This window comes from Stegodyphus dumicola, chromosome 3 (genome assembly GCF_044657685.1).
Source record: "Stegodyphus dumicola isolate Sdum_Otavi_A_Nest chromosome 3, ASM4465768v1".
Taxonomy (NCBI): Eukaryota; Metazoa; Arthropoda; class Arachnida; order Araneae; family Eresidae; genus Stegodyphus; species Stegodyphus dumicola.
This window is the reverse complement of record NC_140770.1, coordinates 48,994,328-49,015,157: the sequence shown is the minus strand read 5'-3', so window position 1 is coordinate 49,015,157 and position 20,830 is coordinate 48,994,328. Positions and strand designations below refer to the sequence as shown.

The 20,830-nt window shown below is 32.3% G+C and overlaps 1 protein-coding gene across 1 annotated transcript in view; it reads right to left on the bottom strand.

Annotated features, from left to right (window-relative positions):
- Positions 1-18,806, bottom strand: part of SREBP (Sterol regulatory element binding protein) — a 100,802-nt gene extending 81,996 nt beyond the window's left edge. The window contains exon 1 of the mRNA XM_085812873.1: positions 18,646-18,806. Within this exon, the coding sequence (XP_085668999.1) occupies positions 18,646-18,682 (37 nt within the window). The 5' untranslated portion in view covers positions 18,683-18,806. The remainder of the gene's footprint in view (positions 1-18,645) is intronic.
- Between the last annotated feature and the right edge of the window lie 2,024 nt (positions 18,807-20,830).

Below are 20,830 nucleotides of genomic sequence, written 5' to 3'. Positions count from 1 at the left end.
ACTTCGTAAGGAAGTAGTCCTAGTAAATGAGATACAAATTCTTCTTTATCAATTTTAGCCCATTCTGCTTGCCTTTCAAACAATAGCAAATATAGACTGATATCTCCTTTCTTGTCATCGAATTTCTGCATAAGGTGACGCAGCTCCGTTTTCGGCCGGATCTGCCCAGTATTTTGAGACTTTGTCTCTGCTTCAAGTCTTAATCTCTCTAATTCATACTGTTCGTTCCTTCTCCGCTCTTCTGCTTCTTCCTGTCTCCTACGTTCTTCTCTTTCCCTTTTCTCCCTCTCTTTCCGTTCTTCTCTTTCCTACCACTCTCTCCACTCTTCTCTTTCCTCCCTCTCTTTCCGTTCTTCTATTATTGTGTCTAAGGCTCCTTTGACGAAGACTTCATCATAATCTCTACTTTCAACAATTTTCTGTTTTAAATCAACTATTTTCAAATCTGCAGTCACATGAACTCCCAGTTCAGCCACGAGATTTTGCAAATCTTCCTTACGAGCTCTAAGTAAGACATTGTTTCTATGTTTAAAATTAACGAACACTGTGTTCCTTATATTTCCTCAAAATAGCTCAAAAATGAAATATTTAAATTGTATGAAGTTCATTCTCTCTACCACATTAATTGTGATTAAAATAAGAATAATAACATAAAATAATAACAATATATATATCTACCGTATGGACAACTAAAATGAATATTAAATATAATATCAAATACGGTAATAAAATAAGACAATTTATTATTAACAGGAAGTAATAATCTGGTATCACTAATATTGCGTTCAGTGATGAACTAATAAAATAAAGCAATTCTTTATGAACAGGAAGTAATAATCTGGTATCACTAATATTATGTTCAGTGATGAACTGATAAAATAAAAATATGCACGATTATTCGATCTCAGTCGGTGCCTCCAAAATAATTAAGACAGTGATACTTCTTTGGCGAATTGAAGCAACTCCAATGATGGAACACAGCAATAACTTTTATTTAACACTCAAAAAAATGGCGACATACAAACAAGAAGAGAAAACATACTCTAACATTTAAAAATAAATTACATTCTTCGTGCGAGAGTTGCACATGGCACTCGAGTCTGGTTTCAAATATTGCCATTCACAAATACCTTAATGTTCATCTATTTAAATTATTTAAACTACAAGATTTTAATACTATTTAAAGCTGTTACAATAGCTAACTGTTAAGCATCTGCCCCAGTTTTTGCAATTTCAAGGGCAACACCCTACAAGATGGTCAAGAGTCTCCCACCTTCCCAACACACCATATGACAAAGAGAAGCTCAAACTGAAGTACAGAGTACTTTCAATGTTAAAGTATACCAATGTACACATAGTCTAACCACACTCATTATTCAGACCACAAACACACCAGAGAGCCCACAAGGGATCTGCCTAATATCTTGAAAAATGTTTTGTAGTTGGTTCTTGACACATAATATTATCCTATCAGAACCTTTATCTTCATGTGACCTAGTAAATATCGACATTCTAAAAGACATGTCTTACTTGCAGCCTAGCATATTGCTATTTCCTACAAAGTTGTCACCTAGCATAATATAACGCCTTTAATCTATTCAATTTACAATTCTAATGCACTTTTCAATAATTGACATTTTTAACAATACATTTAGTAGTACTTTTCTGTCATCAGGACAGGATTTAGAAATATATGTGTATATACAGATAAGTGTGCATACACACATATATACATGCCTGCACATGTACATTTCTGGTTTTGGTCCTGATAATTGTTATAATTTATAATATATCAAACTGATAATTCTTATAAACACTATTGTTGTAACTAACAAAAAAACCTTTTCGATGCCAAATGTTGTGAAAATGGAAAAATCATGACTCTCAGTTTAATCTTATCAATAAGCTTGATTTTACTTCACATATACAGTCAAAAGTCGTTAATTCGGACACCCATAATTCGGAATGATCTATAATCCGGACCTCAAAACTAAAAACTTTCTGCGCATGCGCCGCGTTGACACATGCGGATAGGCGTTTACGCGTGCGCGTAAGACCTTTTACGACTGCGCATACGAGTGTGCGCAAGTGCAGAATACGTTTTCGCGTGCGCGTTTTATGTATAATGGACGTATAAGCAAAAATTATCTAATTATCTATTTCAGTTAATGTTGACGATTGCGTTGTTCCTTAATTTTCGAATTGGATCCGGCTTATTATTTTTTGCAGACTGTAAGAGCAATTTTATAAAAGTAAGCTTAAACTTTCGATTATATCAAATAGAATTTCCGATATATATTTGTTAATATGTAAAGGATCTAAAGCGAAAGTATGTTTTGAAATCCGAAATCTGTTTATCAATTTCACGCTGCTCGGCGGGGGGGAACGCCGTGGCGGGAGCGTAATGAATTGGAAGTTGATCTGTCAGCACTATCCTTATCTTCAGCGCAGATGTTTTTATTTTATTTGGCTTATAATTCCTTACCAAATGTAGTATTTCATCTCGATATGCTCCATCTTTGATATGATTTAAAACAAGTTCCTCGTCATTATAATTCGCTTCCGATAGCGAAGAAAGTAACAGAGGTTATTGAAAACGAAAAAATTTCGATTGACAAATTAGTCGGTGTTCTCGACACAGCAATTATAGGACTTGAACATCGGAACTTTGTAACTGAACAAGAAATTATGTCTGTTTATAGAATTAAAGAGAATGTATTATCACATAAAAAACGAAGCAACTTAAACAACTTACTTTGAAAGAAATGTTTAATAAAGTAAACAAATAAATATTAAGCTTTTTTTTTTTTTTTTTTTTTTGTAAATTTTGATACCCTTTAGATCATAATTGTTCTTTATTTCATAAATTACGGTTTCATATTTTTAATTTTACAATTTCTGCATGCCATCTTACCAGATTTAAACTGATGATCTATAATCCGGAATCGCCGAAGTCCCGACGAGTCTGGATTAACGACTTTTGACTGTACAACCAATCACATCATAATAGGGTTTCCATAACATGCAACTACTCAGGTTACGATAAATGAAAAAACTTGATGACAATTCAAGGAGTACCCTAAAATATAGACCAACCCTACTTATTTTTAAATTGTATTTTAATTACATAATAAAGCTTTTAAATTAATTACATAACTAAACAAGTTTAATTCACTTATCATTAATGAATAGAATTTTAGTACATAAAATAATAAAATTTTGAGTTAGTATACTTTTGGTACAGCAAATTTTATATTTAAAAAAAAAACTGAATCATATTTATTATTAGTCATTTAATTTTTAAAATTCTATCATCACAATTTTCTCAATTTTAGAAAATTTAAATTAAATTAAATTAAATTAAAAATATCAGATGATAAAATAGCAATGGTAAAAATTTTCTTTAAGAAATATAAAAAAAAAAAAAGAAAGAAAGAAAAGGAAAAAAGTTAAAATTTGATTAATATTCCTTATAAATTTTTTTAAAAAATTGCTTTCCATATATTACTGCTATTTATTTTGCATTATCAATAAAATTGAGAAGAGAAATTCTATATGATTTATTCTCTGAAAAACTGTAAGGACATTTAAGGTTTAAAATAAATTTGACAATTCATTGAAGATGTAACAGAATCTGTAAAGCACATTTGGCATTATAATTGCTTAAAACAAGAATGCAAACTTCAAAACATGCCAATCTATAAATTCCTATAAATCTTAGAAAATTTTGAGTTAAATTTTGAATTTTTTCAGGAAATGCCTAGAAATATTTATACCTTAAAATGATGCTAAAAATTTTATTGCTTATAATTCCCCACAAATTTTGTTTTGGGAAAATTTATAAAAAATTACTAAAAAATTCAAATTAAAAAAATAAATCAGAAAAATGTGTGAATTTTTTTTAGATTGAACCTAAATTTTGAATTGTGAAAGGAAGAAGCAAGACATAATCTAGTTGGTTGAATTAAAAAAAGAGAGAGAGAGAGGGAGATTAATAAATATTCAACTAGGCACTAAAATTTTGAGAGCTTATTTTTTAAAAGCTACTTGTGTAAACTTTACAAAACTTGGCACTCTAGTATAATTTGAGACACAGGATCGAAATATTGAAAAAATCAGTATGTTATTTCAGAAAGTTAAGATTTTGTTTATCTAAACTTTGTTTATCTTTAATGCCGCGCGCGAATTGAATTGGAAGTTGATCTGTCAGCACTAGCCTTATCTTCAGGGCAGATGTTTTTATTTTATTTGGCTTATAATTCCTTACTGAATGTAGTATTTCATCTCGATGTACTCCGTCTTTGATGTGATTTAAATCAAATTCCTCGCCATTATAATTCATTTCCGATAACGAAGAATGTGACAGAGGTTATTGAAAACGAAAAAATTTCGATTAAAAAAATTAGTCGGTAGACACAGCAATTATAGGACTTGAACAGCGGAACTTTGTAACTGAAGAAGAAATTATGTCTGTTTAATAGAATTAAAGAGAAAGTATTATCACATGAAACGAAGCAAAACTTAAACAACTTACATTGAAAGAAATGTTTGATAAAGTAAACAAATAAATATTAAGCTTTTTCTTTTTGCAAATTTCGATACCTTTTAGATCATAATTGTTCTTTATTTCATAAATCACGGTTCCATATTTTTAATTTTAGAATTTCTGCATGCCATCTTACGAGATTTAAACTGATGATCCATAATCCGGAAAAATCGATAATCCGGAATCGCCGAAGTCCCTACGAGTCCGGATTAACGACTTTTGACTGTATTTTGTAATATGAGCCATTAATTTACCTGTTTTCCAGATTAAACCAGGAAGACGCACGTAGGGTGTTTTGACACCCCACGCTAAAAGAAAATCACCTGTAATGTCACCCTATAATCCGAAATAGTTAGGTCCATCAGTACCTGCCTACAAGACCATGACGTTTCGAGTTGAAACTGTCGAGTGGAAAATTCTGAGCATTTATTGTGGTTTAAAGAACACTTTGGGATGTGCCGACACCCCATGCACGTTTTTGTGCTGCTATTTTTCAGCCTGAGCCATGGCTTATTCAAGTCACTCTGTTCGGTCTTTTCCTCATTTGACGTATGATCAAGAAATGAAAAGACTTCAAAAAATTACAGGAGGTTTTATCAGATGAAGATTCTTTAGGAGAAGAATTATGAGATTCAGATAATGAAGATATATTTAGTGACCATCAGTCTGCATCAAAGGAAGAGTGCGACTCTTCAGAAGACATTCCTTATGATGAAATTGAATATTTTATAGAAAAAGATAAAACAATACAGTGGCAGAAAGAACCCTTTTGAGATCAAAGATGGCGTCCCATAATGTCATACAAATTTTACCTGACAATACACATATATCTAAAGATGTGTCTTCACCCATAGATACATGGAACCTAATCTTTGATGGCACAATAATTGAAATGATTGTAAAACACTCTAATATTTATGTAAAAAATATTTCGGGAAATTTTAAAAGAGAAAGAGACGCAAAACTTTTTTTTTTTTTAGGACTCTTATACACAGCTGAATTGGACAAATCTTTGCATGCCATGGACCTTATAAGAGATAGACTAACCCAGTGGGCGGGACACGCGTCACCGACATGTCGGCAAGAAAGAGTACGGACGATCTGGGAATGAAACCTTGTATCACATAACTCCTTTTAATTATTAAATGTGATACATTGTATAGTGATGAGATTATGAAAGCCACAGTTTTTTCCAAATAGGATTTATAATATATCTCATTAAACTTGTACAAACATCTTTACTTTGGTAAAACGGTAAAAACTCTAAGCACAAAATTTATGAACTTAATTTTGCATAAAAACAAAGTAAAATTAAATAAGATTGATAGTACGTGATGCTTTGAAATAAATAAGATAAAATTAAACCAGATCTGATAATTTTTTTAAAAAATTTAATGAACATTTTCAGGCAGTGATTTTCCAAACTATAATAACATTATGAGACGATCATATTTATTTGTTTATAAAATCATTAAATTATTAACATTAAAGTGGATTAGTTATTTTAATAATTCATAAATTTCGGAGCATAAAATTTTCTGAGCGTAATGAAGGGAAAGAAAAAAGATAAAATAAAATCTAGAAGCACTCAGATTTTATATTATGCCCAAAAGGAATCTTTTTTTAAAGTTTTGTGTGTTACCTATATTTACTGAATATCATGCTCTTCGCCCGTAAACCACATACATTTGAAAACAGCATATCTTTAGAATTTCCGCACTGGAGATAAAACTGTTACTTTTCGTACAGTGCTCGCTCTGAACTCGTTGAGTTTGTTAATCATCAAGTTTTACAAAATATGAAATAGATTAAAACAAATTCGATATTCGGCCGTCCAGATGCCCATGCTCAGGTGGAGGATTACATTATTCAAAATTTGATGGCTCTAGATACTGTCGTTTTTGTCACAGTGCAAGAAACATACATGTATTCGTGCAGATTCTTCATTATTTAATTTCTTTATATATAATACAGGGCGATAATATTTGGTAACAACAATTTGCAAGGAGACACGGACATTTATATTAAAACAGCGCAAAATGTCGCTTCGAAACCAACAGCCTTTCTATGCTACCGCCGCTTTGGGCTAATAAATTAAATTAACAGTAAATTAAAAAAATCTTATGCAGAACGAAAAATAAATTTAAAAAAATAATCACTATAAAATACAAGCAAAATTAATTATTCCAGTTAAATACAATTTTAATATTAGAATTAAATGCATAAAATTTTTTAAGGAGTCAAGAGTGTTTATCACTATGATGTATTATGAAATATAATTGAAATAAAATGCCGGTTGATCTTTGGATTATGGTAACTTGGCGATTTTTTGGCGAAAATTTGACGACCAACTCTGCTACAGCAACACTCTATATCTTTTTTTTGCCGCCATTTTGTCTTCACGAAGTAAAGACATGTTTCTTTTCTTTTTATTTACTCAACACTTTTTCCAACAATCTACTAGCCGAATTACACTTATGCTAGAAATTTTGGCTGATCCTTAGAATATGGTAACTGGTAGTTTGGCGACATTTGAGGCAATAAAGGTCACTACCTGGGACTTTGGTAATAATGTGAGCAGTACTCAGTTCCGATTACGCATTATTTTGCGTGAGGGAAATGAGAGATCATAGGATATGTCATGTGATATTAATGGACGAATTACGGTTCTTCAATCGGAAAAGGGGGGAAATCGGGAAAAAATCTGGAAATTTTGTATTTGGCTTTATTCTGTGTTGTGTGAAACAGTGTTCGTGAATTTTTGGATCCCATGGCCCTAACTAAAGTGAATTCGAAATGGGTATTTAGTGGGATCGAAAGGGGTAGTAATAAGTGTTTCTTTAAGGTTGTGCGAGATAGAAGTAAAGATGTTTTATTAAGTTATTTATTTTACCTGGTACCTTGCTGTGAACTATAAGTATGATTTTAAAGATCCTGAAACAGAAATAAGAAAAGTTTATCAGACACGTAATCAAGATTCTGAAGAAGATTAGGTAAGTTAGTATTTTTAATTATTTGAGGATATTATTTTTATGCATTGTTCTAAATGTAAGGTGGAAGTAAAGTAATTTGGTATTATTGGGAAAATTGTTATTAGCAATGATTTAGTTTAAAGTAATTAGGATTGTAAGCTAATTTTTATTAATTTAATGTATGTGCTTATTTATATTTTAAGTAGTGTTTTTTAATTTAATTATATTTTAATTAAATGATAGTTATTTTGTGAATTTTATGTTTGTAGGAATTTGGTATACGTTTTAGTTGAAGTAAACGTGCATGGAAATAATTTAAATATTTGACACTAAGTATTTGTAATGTTTGCAGTATGAATTCGTTGGTGACATTTATAATCTAATAGATAATTTAGAGGTAAAAGATTTTGGATACTTTATTTATTTTATACGTGGAAATGTTCATATTTGGAAAGGCTATATACTTTTTCGTTATTAGGTAATTTCATATATGTTCTTTTTAAAGGGTTTAAAGATTCAGAAAATTGTCATGCATTTTCGTGAAATTTTTCTAATTTATGAGAAAAAAGGAGTGTACATGGATATGGTGAAGAGTGTGCGCAATGCCATTTTTGTGCAATTCTGGGATTTTTTTTTAAAGTAAAAATAAGTCGACGTGTACATGGTTTAGTGATATTTTAATTAAATGATAGTTATTTTGTAAATTTTATGTTTGTAGGAATTTGGTATACGTTTTAGTTGAAGTAAATGTGCATGGAAATAATTTAAATATTTGACACTAAGTATTTGTAATGCTTGCGGTATGAATTCGTTGGTGACGTTTATAATATAATAGATGATTTAGAGGTAAAAGTTTTTGGATATTTTATTTATTTTATATGTGGAAATGTTCATATTTGGAAAGGGTATATACTTTCTCGCGATCAGGTAATTTCATATATGTTCTTTTTACCGGGTTTAAAGATTGAGAAAATTGTCATGTATTTTCGTGAAATTTTTCTAATTTATGAGAAAAAAGCAGTGTACATGGATATAGTGAAGATTGTGCGCAATGCCATTTTTGTGTAATTCTGGGATGTTTTTTTAAGTAAAAATAAGTCGACGTGACATGGTTTATGTGTATGTGTTACAGTCAAAAGTCGTTAATTCGGACACCCATAATCCGGAATGATCTATAATCCGGACCTCAAAGCTAAAAACTTTCTGCGCATGCGTCGCGTTCATGCATGCGCACAGGCGTTTACGAGAGCGCGTAAGACCCTTACGGCTGCGAATATGTTTGTGCGCATGCGCGTTTAATGTGTAACGGAGTTATACGCTAAGCTAAAGTTATCTAATTCAGTTAATGTTGCAGATTGCGTTGTTCCTTAATCTTCGAATTGGATCCGGCTTATTATTTTTTGCAGACTGTTAGAGCAATTTTATAAAAGTAAGCTTGAACTTTCGATTATGTCAAATAGAATTTCCGATATATTTTTACTACAAAGCGAAAGTATGTTTTGAAATCCGAAATCTGTTTATCAATTTCACGCTGCTCTGCGGCAGAGGGGGGGGGGGCAGAAACGTCATTATTAGATTATGATAGATTAGAAAGATTATGTCAAATAGAATTTACAATATATATTTACTAATATGTAATTTGTATCTACAAAGCGAATGTTTTGAAATCCGAAATCTGTTTATCAATTTCACGCCGCGGATTGGAAGTTGATCTGTCAACACTATCCTTATCTTCAGAGCAGATGTTTTTATTTTATTTGGATTATAATTCCGTACTAAGTTTAGTATTTCATCTCGATGTACTCCGTCTTTGATATGATTTAAATCAAGTTCCTCGTCATTATAATTCGCTTCCGATAGTGAAGAAAGTGACCCAGAGGTTATTGAAAACGAAAACATTTCGATTGACAAATTAGTCGATATTCTCAACACAGCAATTATAGGACTTGAACAGCGGAACTTTGTAACTAAACAAGAAATTATGTCTGTTTAATAGAATTAAAGAGAAAGTATTATCACATGAAACGAAGCAACTTACATTGAAGGAAATGTTTAATAAAGTAAACAAATAAATATTAAGTTTTTTCTTTTTGTAAATTTTGATACCCTCAGATACCTCATTTTGTAAACTTTGATCATCAGTTTAAATCTTACCAGATTTAAACTGATGATCTATAATCCGGAAAAATCGATAATCCGGAATCGCCGAAGTCCCGACGAGTCCGGATTAACGACTTTTGACTGTATTTTGAAAAACGCGTAAGGAGTATGGTATTGTGCACTTTTTCCCAATTTTGCAGTGAATATTTGTCATGATTAAGCAGTTTTGTTAGATAAAATTTCTAGCATAAGTGTAATTCGGCTAGTAGATTGTTGGAAGAAGTGTTCAGTAGATAAAAAGAAAAGAAACATGTCTTTACTTCGTGAAGACAAAATGGCGGCGGGGAAAAAAAAATAGAGGGTTGCTGTAGGAGAGTTGGTCGCCAAATTTTCATCAAAAAATCGCCAAGTTACCATAATGTAAAGATCAACCGAAATTTTATGTAACAAAACTGCTTAATCATGACAAATATTAACTGCAAAATTGGGAAAAGGTGCACAATCGCAAACTCCTTGCGCATTTTTCAGAATAGCACATACACATAGAGACCATTTACACGTCGACTTATTTTTACTTAAAAAAACATCCCAGAATTGCACAAAAATGGCATTGCACACACTCTTAACTTTATCCATGAGACTGCTATTTTCTCATAAATTACAAAAATTTGCACGAAAATGCAGGAAAATTTTCTGAATCTTTAAACTCGGTAAAAAGCAGATATATGAAATTACCTGATCGCGAAAAAGTATATACCCTTTCCAAATATGAACATTTCCACATATAAAATAAATAAAATATCCAAAAACTTTTACCTCTAAATCATCTATTATATTATACACGTCACCAACGAATTCATACCGCAAGCATTACAAATACTTAAGTGTGAAATATTTAAATTATTTCCATGCACATTTACTTCAACTAAAACGTATACCAAATTCCTACAAACATAAAATTTACAAAATAACTATCATTTAATTAAAATATCACTAAACCATGTACACGTCGACTTATTTTTACTTAAAAAAACATCCCAGAATTGCATAAAAATGGCATTGCGCACACTCTTCACTATATCCATGTACACTGCTTTTTTCTCATAAATTAGAAAAATTTCACAAAAATGCATGAAAATACTCAACATATACTACTCAAAAGTATTCCAAAATACTACAAACATATAACACAAAATCACAATCATTAAATTAAAATATAATTAAATTAAAAAACAGTACTTAAAATATAAATAAGCACATACATTAAATTAATAAAAATTAGATTACAATCCTAATTACTTTAAACTAAATCATTGCTAATATTAATTTTCCAATAATACCATATTAATTTATTTACTCCTTACATTTAGAACAATGCATAAAAATAATATCCTCAAATGATTAAAAATACTAACTTACCTAATCTTCTTCAGAATCTTCATTACGTGGCATGCACACTTCCCTACAGAAAGAGTTCCAATCGGTTGCAGTACTACTGCTAATTTCTAAATCCGAAATGCAGTAGTCAAGTGGCAGTCTATTCACCCAGTAATAAGAAATTAATAAAATTTCACCAATACTCAAACTACTTTCAGCAAACCACGTACCCTTCCTTACACTCCGTTTCACAAAATGTCCATTTTCACCAGATTTCTTGCACCGCCATTCAAACTTATCTGTAATATCCTTCCTTTCATACAATCTCAACTTATTATTATTATCAGATAAACGCATTAAAAATTTAGAATTCACTTTACATAGTGCCATGCAATCCGAAAATTAATCAACACTATTTCACACAACACACAATGAAGCTTAATACAAAATAATATAGTACTACAGATATTTTTCCAAATTTTTACCCCCTTTTCTGATTAAAGAACTGTAATTCGTCCATTAATGTCACATGACATATCTCATGATCTCTCATTTCCCTCACACAAACTAATGCGTAATCGGAACTGAGTACTTCTCACATTATTACCAAAGTCCTAGGTAGTAACCTTTATTGCCTCCAAAATGTCGCCAAACTATCTGTTACCATATTCCAAAGATCAGCCAAAATGCCGGAAGCACTTCCGCAGAGAACCCGGTAAATGTAAACATCGCCAACTTTGGCGATAATAGTTCAAACCTGGTAACCCAGCACATTTATCCTATTCGCTTGTTCGAAGTTTGCAACCATTCCTCTTGGGTTCATTTTGTTGAATTATCACTGTCGTTGTTCGCATTTGCAGATTTATATTATTATTTTTTCTGAATTTTTTAACAACGAATGGATAGAAATATTTTCGTAGATAGATGCCGGTTCTCGGTTCGGGATGAAAGGAAGAAAATACGGCGTGAGGGGTAAATGCTAATTTATAACACGGCTGTTCACGTTGTGTTCTTAATTATTAACAGCTCTAAGAACCAGCAATTTAACTAAGTAATGCTTTTATTTTTATTATTGGTTATTGTCATCTAAAATGAGAATAAATCAATTTTCTGGCTTAAATTTTAACAATAACCTTTCAGAGGATAGCTGGTGGGACATAAATAGATGATTAAATTGAAATAAAAAATATCATCGATTATATAAGATGACAGAATAGTTTGATGCATCACCATGGTCATCAAAGTTAGCAAACACTGCTGGTGTAAGAAATGTACTGTTTTTTGTATTAACTGGAATTTAAGACAAATTTTTTTCGTTTATCACGTTTAACCAGTTAATTTCAGTACATTAATACTGATTTATATTTTCCAAATGAATTTTTATTTCCGTTATAAATGATTATATATTGTCTTATACTTTATATATTCTTTTCTGTGCTAACTTGAATTTAATACAAATTTATTTAGTATATCACGTTTAACCAGTTAATTTTACATCTACATGCTTATTATCTGTGAATTTTTACTACCATATGCTTAAGATATTGTTTTGTCTGCTAACTTGAATTTACATGCTGAAAAAATCACGTTTACAAAATATCACGTTTGCGGCTCGGCTCATCGCCGATGAAACGAGAACTTGGCGAGTAAAAATGCAACGGCGCCAACTGGTTCTTTCCCGAAGCGCCCACGGGTTCTCTGCGGATGAAAACCCAAAATGCCTTTATAGAAATTATGCTATAATACTCATCTATAATTTTTTAAAAAGCAGCACAATTTAGAATTTTAAACAGAACTTTCGAAAATTCGTTTTTAAATATTTTAGTATTTTTTATTTATTTACACCAATAAAAAGCATAAAAATTGCAGGAGAAAAATGCTTGTTTGAAATTTTCTATTAGTTCAAATTTAAAATATTATTTTCCAAAAGAAGTAGTTACAAATTTCCTTACAGCATAGGAAAAGCTAAAAAATTATCCAGCTCTGAAAGCATGCAATAGCTTTATAATTATTTGGAACATTAATTATGCTTGATAAATATGCTAAATTTTTAAAAATCAATCTCAATTTCAAAAATAAAAATATGTAGAAATTCTAATTTATGAAATGAGGCTCTACAACCAGCTTTTTCTTGACAATTATACACGCTGCAATAGGCAACCAATGTTAAATTTCTGCAAGTCGTCCCTACTCCTCCGGATGTGATCAAAGTGACAGCCAACAACGCCTCAGACGAGGGAGAAAACCCGTTTGGGTTAGTCTATTTCTTATAAGGTCCATGTTGCATGCATATGTTAGAGATTTAAGTGTGACTGATGGCACAGGATTGGATATTTTTAAAAACTATGAACTGCGTTTTCTTTTCATTCTTCGTGCCTTATAATTTGATGATGTCGGAATACGGGATAACAGAAGAAAGAGTGCAAAATTAGCTCCAATAAGAGATTTATTTGAAAATTTTGTCAAAACCTGACAGAAATTGTATCGTGTATGGGACTATGCGACTTTGAACAGAAAGCTAGAACCTTTTCGAGGACGATGCTCCTTTCGACAGTATATACCCAAAGTGACCACATTTTCATCGAGACAAATGGAATTAAATGAGAATTGATTTAGTTATGAGAGCAGACCAATAACTTTTAAAAAATGTATTTTATTGTATACATTCATTTACTTATCAAAAATATACAAAAATATATTTATTATTAACTATTGGTAACTACAAAAATATTTATAAAAAAACTGTAATTTGAATATTATGTTTTTTAATTAATTTAAAATTTTATTAAAAAATTTATGGTTTTCTTTCACGGTCATATTTTTTTATCCGAGTGAATACTTTGCAATACATTCGGATCATTTATTAAAATGTCGTGAAATTTCTCACATGAATTGGTCAAATTACATTTTAAAGTTTTAATGTTCAACTGCATTTTTTTATTCAATAGTCTATATTTTATTGATACTAGAAAAAACACGTTCTATTGCTGCATTTGTTCCTGCAAGGAAGAGCGCATGTTCTATAGTTTTCAAAATATTTTCATAAGGAATATTATTCTGTTTAAAATGAAGGAATAACTCCGTCCATTTTTTGTCTGTTTCCACATTTGCAGACAACGAACACTTAATTTTTTCTTCAGTAACTTATATTTTTACCTATGACACCTCGTCAAAAAGATCATTTTCGCAAATATTATTTTTTGGAAAATAGTTACTAATATATTAAAAAGACTTTCCCATATATTCCCATAAAATCTCCTTTTTTAATGTCATCCAATGAAAATATTTAATATCCTTGAATTGAACTGTCTGTTCTTCAAGATATTCCAAGCAGTTATTATAAAAATTTCTGACTTCTTTCAGAAAATCAGGTTGTTTAATGGGAACTTGTTCTTCCAACCTAGTGATGTCCTTTCGAATAACTAAAGGAACGTAATCGTTATCAATTCTTTCCTGCAATTTTGTTTTTAAATTATTGATTTCACTTGACACTTTCATAATTGAAATTTTGTCCCCTTTAATAATTTTCACAGAATTGTGTGAAATAATGTAGTTTGGTTATGGATGAACTGATGCCAAATTTGTCATGTGTCATTTTCAATAAAGAGCTTCAATATTCTTGAAGATTTATCTTGTGATAAAAAGTATGATTTTAATGGTTCGTATATTTTAAAAATATTTACTACAGCTGGTAAAAAAGCTAGCCATCATGTTTTGCCGTAACCAATAATTCTTTTATATTCAATTTCTGTGCTTTCACAAAAATTCTTCAAATTTTCAACACACACAGTGTATATGTATATAAAAATAGGAATCAATTTTTTCATTAATGTTTTCAAGTTCCACTGGAAATAAGTCAGATGCTGTTTGAATAGTACTGTGTAGAATGTGAGCTGTACAACCTACCTTAATAATTTATTAGTTCAAATGCTAAGTTTCGTAAAAACGTTATTGATGCCTCTTCTAGCTTTTCCACCAAAATTTGCGTTAGTGTTATCCTCACAATAGGCAATAATTTTATTGTTCAAATAATTCTTTTTTAAAATAGTATTTATTGAATCAAAAATTATTTGTGAAGTTTCACCCAGCAGTGAAACAAAATCCAATATTCTAATTTCAATTCCTGTTTCTAAATCAAAATGGTCTAACAATTGAGAGAAATAATATTATATCTTTGTGGTTGGAAGCATCATAATATATGAATATAAATGTGCATTTAAATCTAATTCTTTCTGCAATTGTGAAAACGAATATAGTGGGGAAAAAAACATTACAAATAATTGCTTCGGTTTTTGTCCTTGCACATGCAAATATTTTATTGCACAATGTTTTGATCATTTGTGACATAGAGCCAATTGGTCTGAAACCATGATTGTGGTTTATGATGTGGAAAGCAAATAGCCCTTCAGCTAATGCTACCTGTTCCTCCGTTAATAATACATATTTCTTGACGAGATGTAACGTTAATGATCGAACACCACCGGATAAATCTAACTCATTACATCACCTAATTCGGTTTATTCTGCATGCATTTTATGTGTCTTTTTATTTATGTATTTTTATTTCTTTATATTTAATATAATAATTAATAAATAATAGGTAATATATTTTTACAGTACATTTAAAATAAGAAATGCAGATGTTTTCTAAAAAGCAGGAGATTTTCAAAAATCAGGGAAGGCGCGAGACAGTCCTCCGAAAAGCAGGACTGTCCCACCAAAATCGGGACGTGTGGTCACTTTATATATATCTAAGAAACCTGCAAGATATGGTATAAAGATATTTGCGGCTAATCTTTGGAATATGGTAACAGGTAGTTTGGCGACATTTTGGTAAGGCGATAAAAGTTACTAGCTAGGACTTTAGCAGTGTACATGGATATAAGTCAAGAGTGTGCGCAATGCCATTTTTGTGCAATTCTGGAATGCTTTTTCAAGTGAAAATAGGTCGACGTGTACATGGATGATACCGTGTATGTGCAATTCGTAAAAACGCGACAAGCAGTGGGCGATTTTGCACTTTGTCCCAATTTCGCACCTAATCTTCGTCATGATTGAACACTTTTGTTCCATAAAAGTTCTAGCATAAGCGTAATTTGGCTAGCAGATTGTTGGGAAAAAATGTTGAGTAAAAAAAAAGCCTTTACTTCGTGAAAACAAAATGGCGTCCAAACAAAAACTAGCAGGTTGCTGTAGCAGGGTTGGTCGCCAAATTTTCGCCAAAAAATCGCCTAGTTACCATAATCCAAAGATTAACCATATTTACTATGGTTGATTCTAGAATCTTCTATACTTTCAACATGGAAATTTATGCAGATCAGCAGCCAGATGAGCCATACAATAAAGTCAACAGTTCTAGTGAAATAGCTCCATTATATAAATCTGGAAGAAACTTGGTACAACTCTAATATACGCCCTAATTTCACCAAATGTGGCGATACGTGTTCTGCGCTGGTTTTTGGTGCGATTGCGTGTTCTATGGCAACCCTGTTGACGTTGAAAAATCTTTCGCTGGAGCTCGTTGGTTCGCCTCTGTGTCTGAGAAGATGGAAGGGAAGATAAAATGGTAATTGTTGAATTGAAGTTCGGCAAAAGGAAATATGATTGTGGCTATCCTGTTGAGGGGTAGTGGGTATATGGAACTGTGGAAAGAGGGTCTGGGAGATTATTTTTAATGGCAGTGCATGATACAAGTAGGGATTTGCGATTTTATTTATTTGTGAACCATAGTATAAATTTTCTGGATAGTGTGTCTGCCTGTCATGTAAATACGATAGTGATCACGTGGCGGCATGTTAAGGCGGTATGAAATTTATATTTCTGCTATTCGAAAACGCATTAATTCATGGTAAGTGCATTTTATTTTATCCTTGTTCTTATTTTGTAGAATGTTATGTTCATTGGTTCTTTAGTATGAATTTCTGTCGTTATTGTTGTTTTTTTAAATTGTTTTTAATTTATTTTAGTTTATTTTGTTGTTTAGTGTCTAGACTGTACAATTCGTAGATGTTTTTTAAAGTTGAAACAGAACGCTGTGTACTTGGTATTATTTGAAATTTATTGTTGTTATGTTATTTTATTAAAGCGGGGAGTGCGTAGATCGTAGATTCCTTCCTTGCCTAAATTGTGCAATTCGTAGAATTTTTTTTAAGTTTAAACAGGATGCTGTGTACATGGTATTCTTTGAAATTTATTGTTGTTATGTTAATTTATTAAAGCTAGGTCTGCGTAATTTGTAGATTCGTTCGTTGCCTACATTGTGCAATTCGTAGATGTTTTTTTAAGTTAAAACATGTCGCTGTGTACATGGATTCTTGTCAAATATTTTTGGTTAGAAACTTTACGTTTTTGCTATCTAAATTTTTTGTTTTTGTTTCGGATTTTTAGCTAAATTGTGTGTTCAAAACGTAGTTTTTGCATGTGCGAAAACCGCGTTTTTGGAGACATTTTAGGCTAAAAGTTCGAAATGTAGACAAAAAATTTAGATAGTAATATGGCAGCGTGAAGTTTCTCGCCAAAAATATTTGGTGAGAAATTTGGCGACTTGAGGGCATATATCATATATATAGTTCCAGAAACTTTACCGCAGACAACTGGTATACCAGTTATGAATTGGCTAATTTCTTACAGAAAATGATTTGATGAACCACAAAGGGAAAAAAATTATAATGCCGGAGATGTTACATGTGCTCAAGGCAAAAAGACAGAAAGTCAAAAACTATATGCATGAAGTGTAAAAAACATGTCAAGAGCACTGTGAAATAGATGCTTCATTTATAAACTACAAAATATCTAATGCTTCTTCAGCCTAATTGATCTGAAAATTAATTATATAACTCGTTATTCATGTAATAATAATGCATAGTTTGCAATAACAAATAAAAAACAAAAATTTCTCATAGGCATCAATGATTTCTAGTCAACTGAAAAAAAAAAAGATTTATTTGTTTTTAATTTTAAAATTAAGATTATTTTAAGCTATTTTATACAAAAAGCGTTGCAATTAATACAGAATGCATTCTTTCACTGAACTGTAATAATATGTTTAATTTGTACGACATTTAATTGCTTGAGGTGTGTTGACACCCCATGCGCGTTTTCGTGTTACATAATACAACGCGCGTCCTCCCGGGTTAACGATAAATGACAGATAAATCAAAATGCAAATTCTGAATCAGAAAATAAAATCAAAGTTCTGCAGCGCGATGATTTAATCTTATATCAAAATAGTATACATTCAGAAAGTATTCTTTAATAAAAAATATAAATATTTTTCAAGCTGTGTATGCTTACATATCTCTCGCCTTATGATTTTTTTTATCGTATTAAATCCCAAGGAAGGTTCTCTGCTTCAGCAATAACAATTCCGTCACAACATCATATTTTAATTCTTCGGTGAATATGAATACAATCTTCAAATAAGTATAACTTTATAGAAGACTATGACAGACATAACATACCTTCCCAAATTCTAAACCAAGAAAAACCTTATTCACATGACATATGAATAAAATATCAAAGTAAATGCTTCCTGAACTGATAACATTTTATTTTGCATTTACAGGAGCGTTTAATGAAATCCAAATGCATTTAAAAAAGAAACCATAATAAACAAAATATCAGAATTATTCATATATGAATTCAATCTTACCGTCTACATCTGTGGGCATTTCGCCCTCCATATTCATATACTACTTACTAAAATGACAATTTATCAGTAAAGTTTCTTAAAAAAATCAAATAATCCGGTAACACAACGTCAAAACATAACATCATTCGTTTCATATTGCATCACGCCATAACAATCGGATGTTTTTTTACACCAATCATATGCCTCAACCATACTGTTGCCATTCATCGCGTTTTCCCGCGAATAAATGAATTTTTTAAACTGCCCAGGAACCCCGAAAGTTAGATTAATAAGGCGGTAATAGTAACTAATCACAAGATCAAAGCTATGTTGGACAGTGAGCTTCGAGTAACACGAGGGTTTTGTTTATTTACTTACTGTGTTGCGATCACGTGATGGAATGCTTCCTTGGTGCCGCTTGGAACGTAGTTGCTTGCTCCTGTCATCTATCAGCACCAAAGCGTAATGCTACAGCGCACGAGCTTAGCATGCCCTTTAAGATGATAAAGGCTTTGGGATTCGACACTGGGTCTTGCATATTGCAGTCGAATATCATACCAATGTTGCAAAAGAGCTTCAGTGCAACAGATTTATGATATTCGAACTGCTCTGTAACGCAAGCATATAGCTGTCGAGATCGCTACACACTCTCTTCCCCAGCATTTCTGATGTGATATGAGGAGATACGATTGATTGTTGTCAAATAAACTTGTTCCAACAACACAAGTTGTCAACTGAACTTGTGTTGAGAGCGAGAGTTGTGCGAGAGTGTGAAGGAATGGCATAGCGTGGGAGAAGTAACTCGTCTTTTTTCATCCGCAGGGCAGGGCCGTTCCTACAGGGCTGCAGTACCTAAGTACCGAGTGGTGAACATCAGACGCGGTCAGACTCTCGTAAAACCGGACCGAAATATTTTACATTCATTATAAGTACTTTTTATATAATTTGTTATATGTAAGTACTTAGTTGAGTATGAAATAAAAATTGTATTAATCACTGAGCATTTTTTTACTTGGCAGCAGCAATCTTAGGAAAGTACACGGGCAGCCAATGGCCTAGGAACGGCCCTGCCCTGGGAAAAAGTGTGTAGTTTTCCGAGTCGACACTGGAGTTATAACCTGGTAACATCGTCATTTTGTGCTGCTTGATATGCAATTGCTTGCTCGTGTTGCCATCTATTACAATCAATGAAAAGAGCAGCAGCGCACGAGTTTCGCATGCCCTTGAATGCCCACCAGCGGCCGACCGGTAAAGACGCTGAACACTGGTAGTTCGGTCCGAGGTTCGAATCCCGCGAACGGGCTGGCTGCATGGGCGTTTTCGTGGTTATCCCCATGTGTAACGTGTATACGAGCTAGTTTCCCTTAGAAAATCATCCACGAAAGGCATCCCTTCCCTTAGGCAGATAGCCCTAGTGTGCTTTGCCATAATTAAATACACCAACACCACACCGCATGCCCTTGAAAACGATAATAACTTTGGGAATAAAGCCTGGGTCTGTTACATGGCAGTCGAAGGATCCTCAAAGGAACCAAATTGGCGCCACCAAGGCTGTTCTCCGATGAGTATCCCAAACTTTTAATCACTATGCATTTGACTCAATTAATATTCAACAACTTTATGTCAAAAAACCAGCCCCAACCACTTGAACAACATACGCAGGTAAGTTAGATTAGATTACGTTAGATTACTTGAATATAGCAAAGCTCTCAAAAATTATCTGCCTAACGGGATATATATTTTCTGGGGGATTTTGTAAGGAAAACTGGCTTGTGTCCGCGTTACACATGGAGAAAGGTCACATAAAATAATCATGCAGCCAGTCCATTCGCTTGGGTTCGAACTACCCGTACTAAGCGGTGTTAACCACTCGGCCATTGGTTGGATGGCTTGAATGGACAAATAACCTAGGGCCCTAGTCTGGACAACGTCGAGATGGAAGAAGCGGTCTTTTTTTGGCGATCTACTCGACAGAGAGCGAGCCTGGTCAACACCTCCTTACAGAAGGATCTTCTGTAAGGAAGTGTTGGTCTCATGTCATCGTCTCGATGATTACAGAGATCGACGCATCAGAAATTTTTCCGTCAGCTGGATAGCTGCCGTTTAAATTTCTGACTGTCGTTTTAGAGCTAAACTGAAGACGGCTGAGGTCACGGATAGTTTTTGGAAGTGTACGTAATGGATATTTTAATTTAAGATTTGCGAA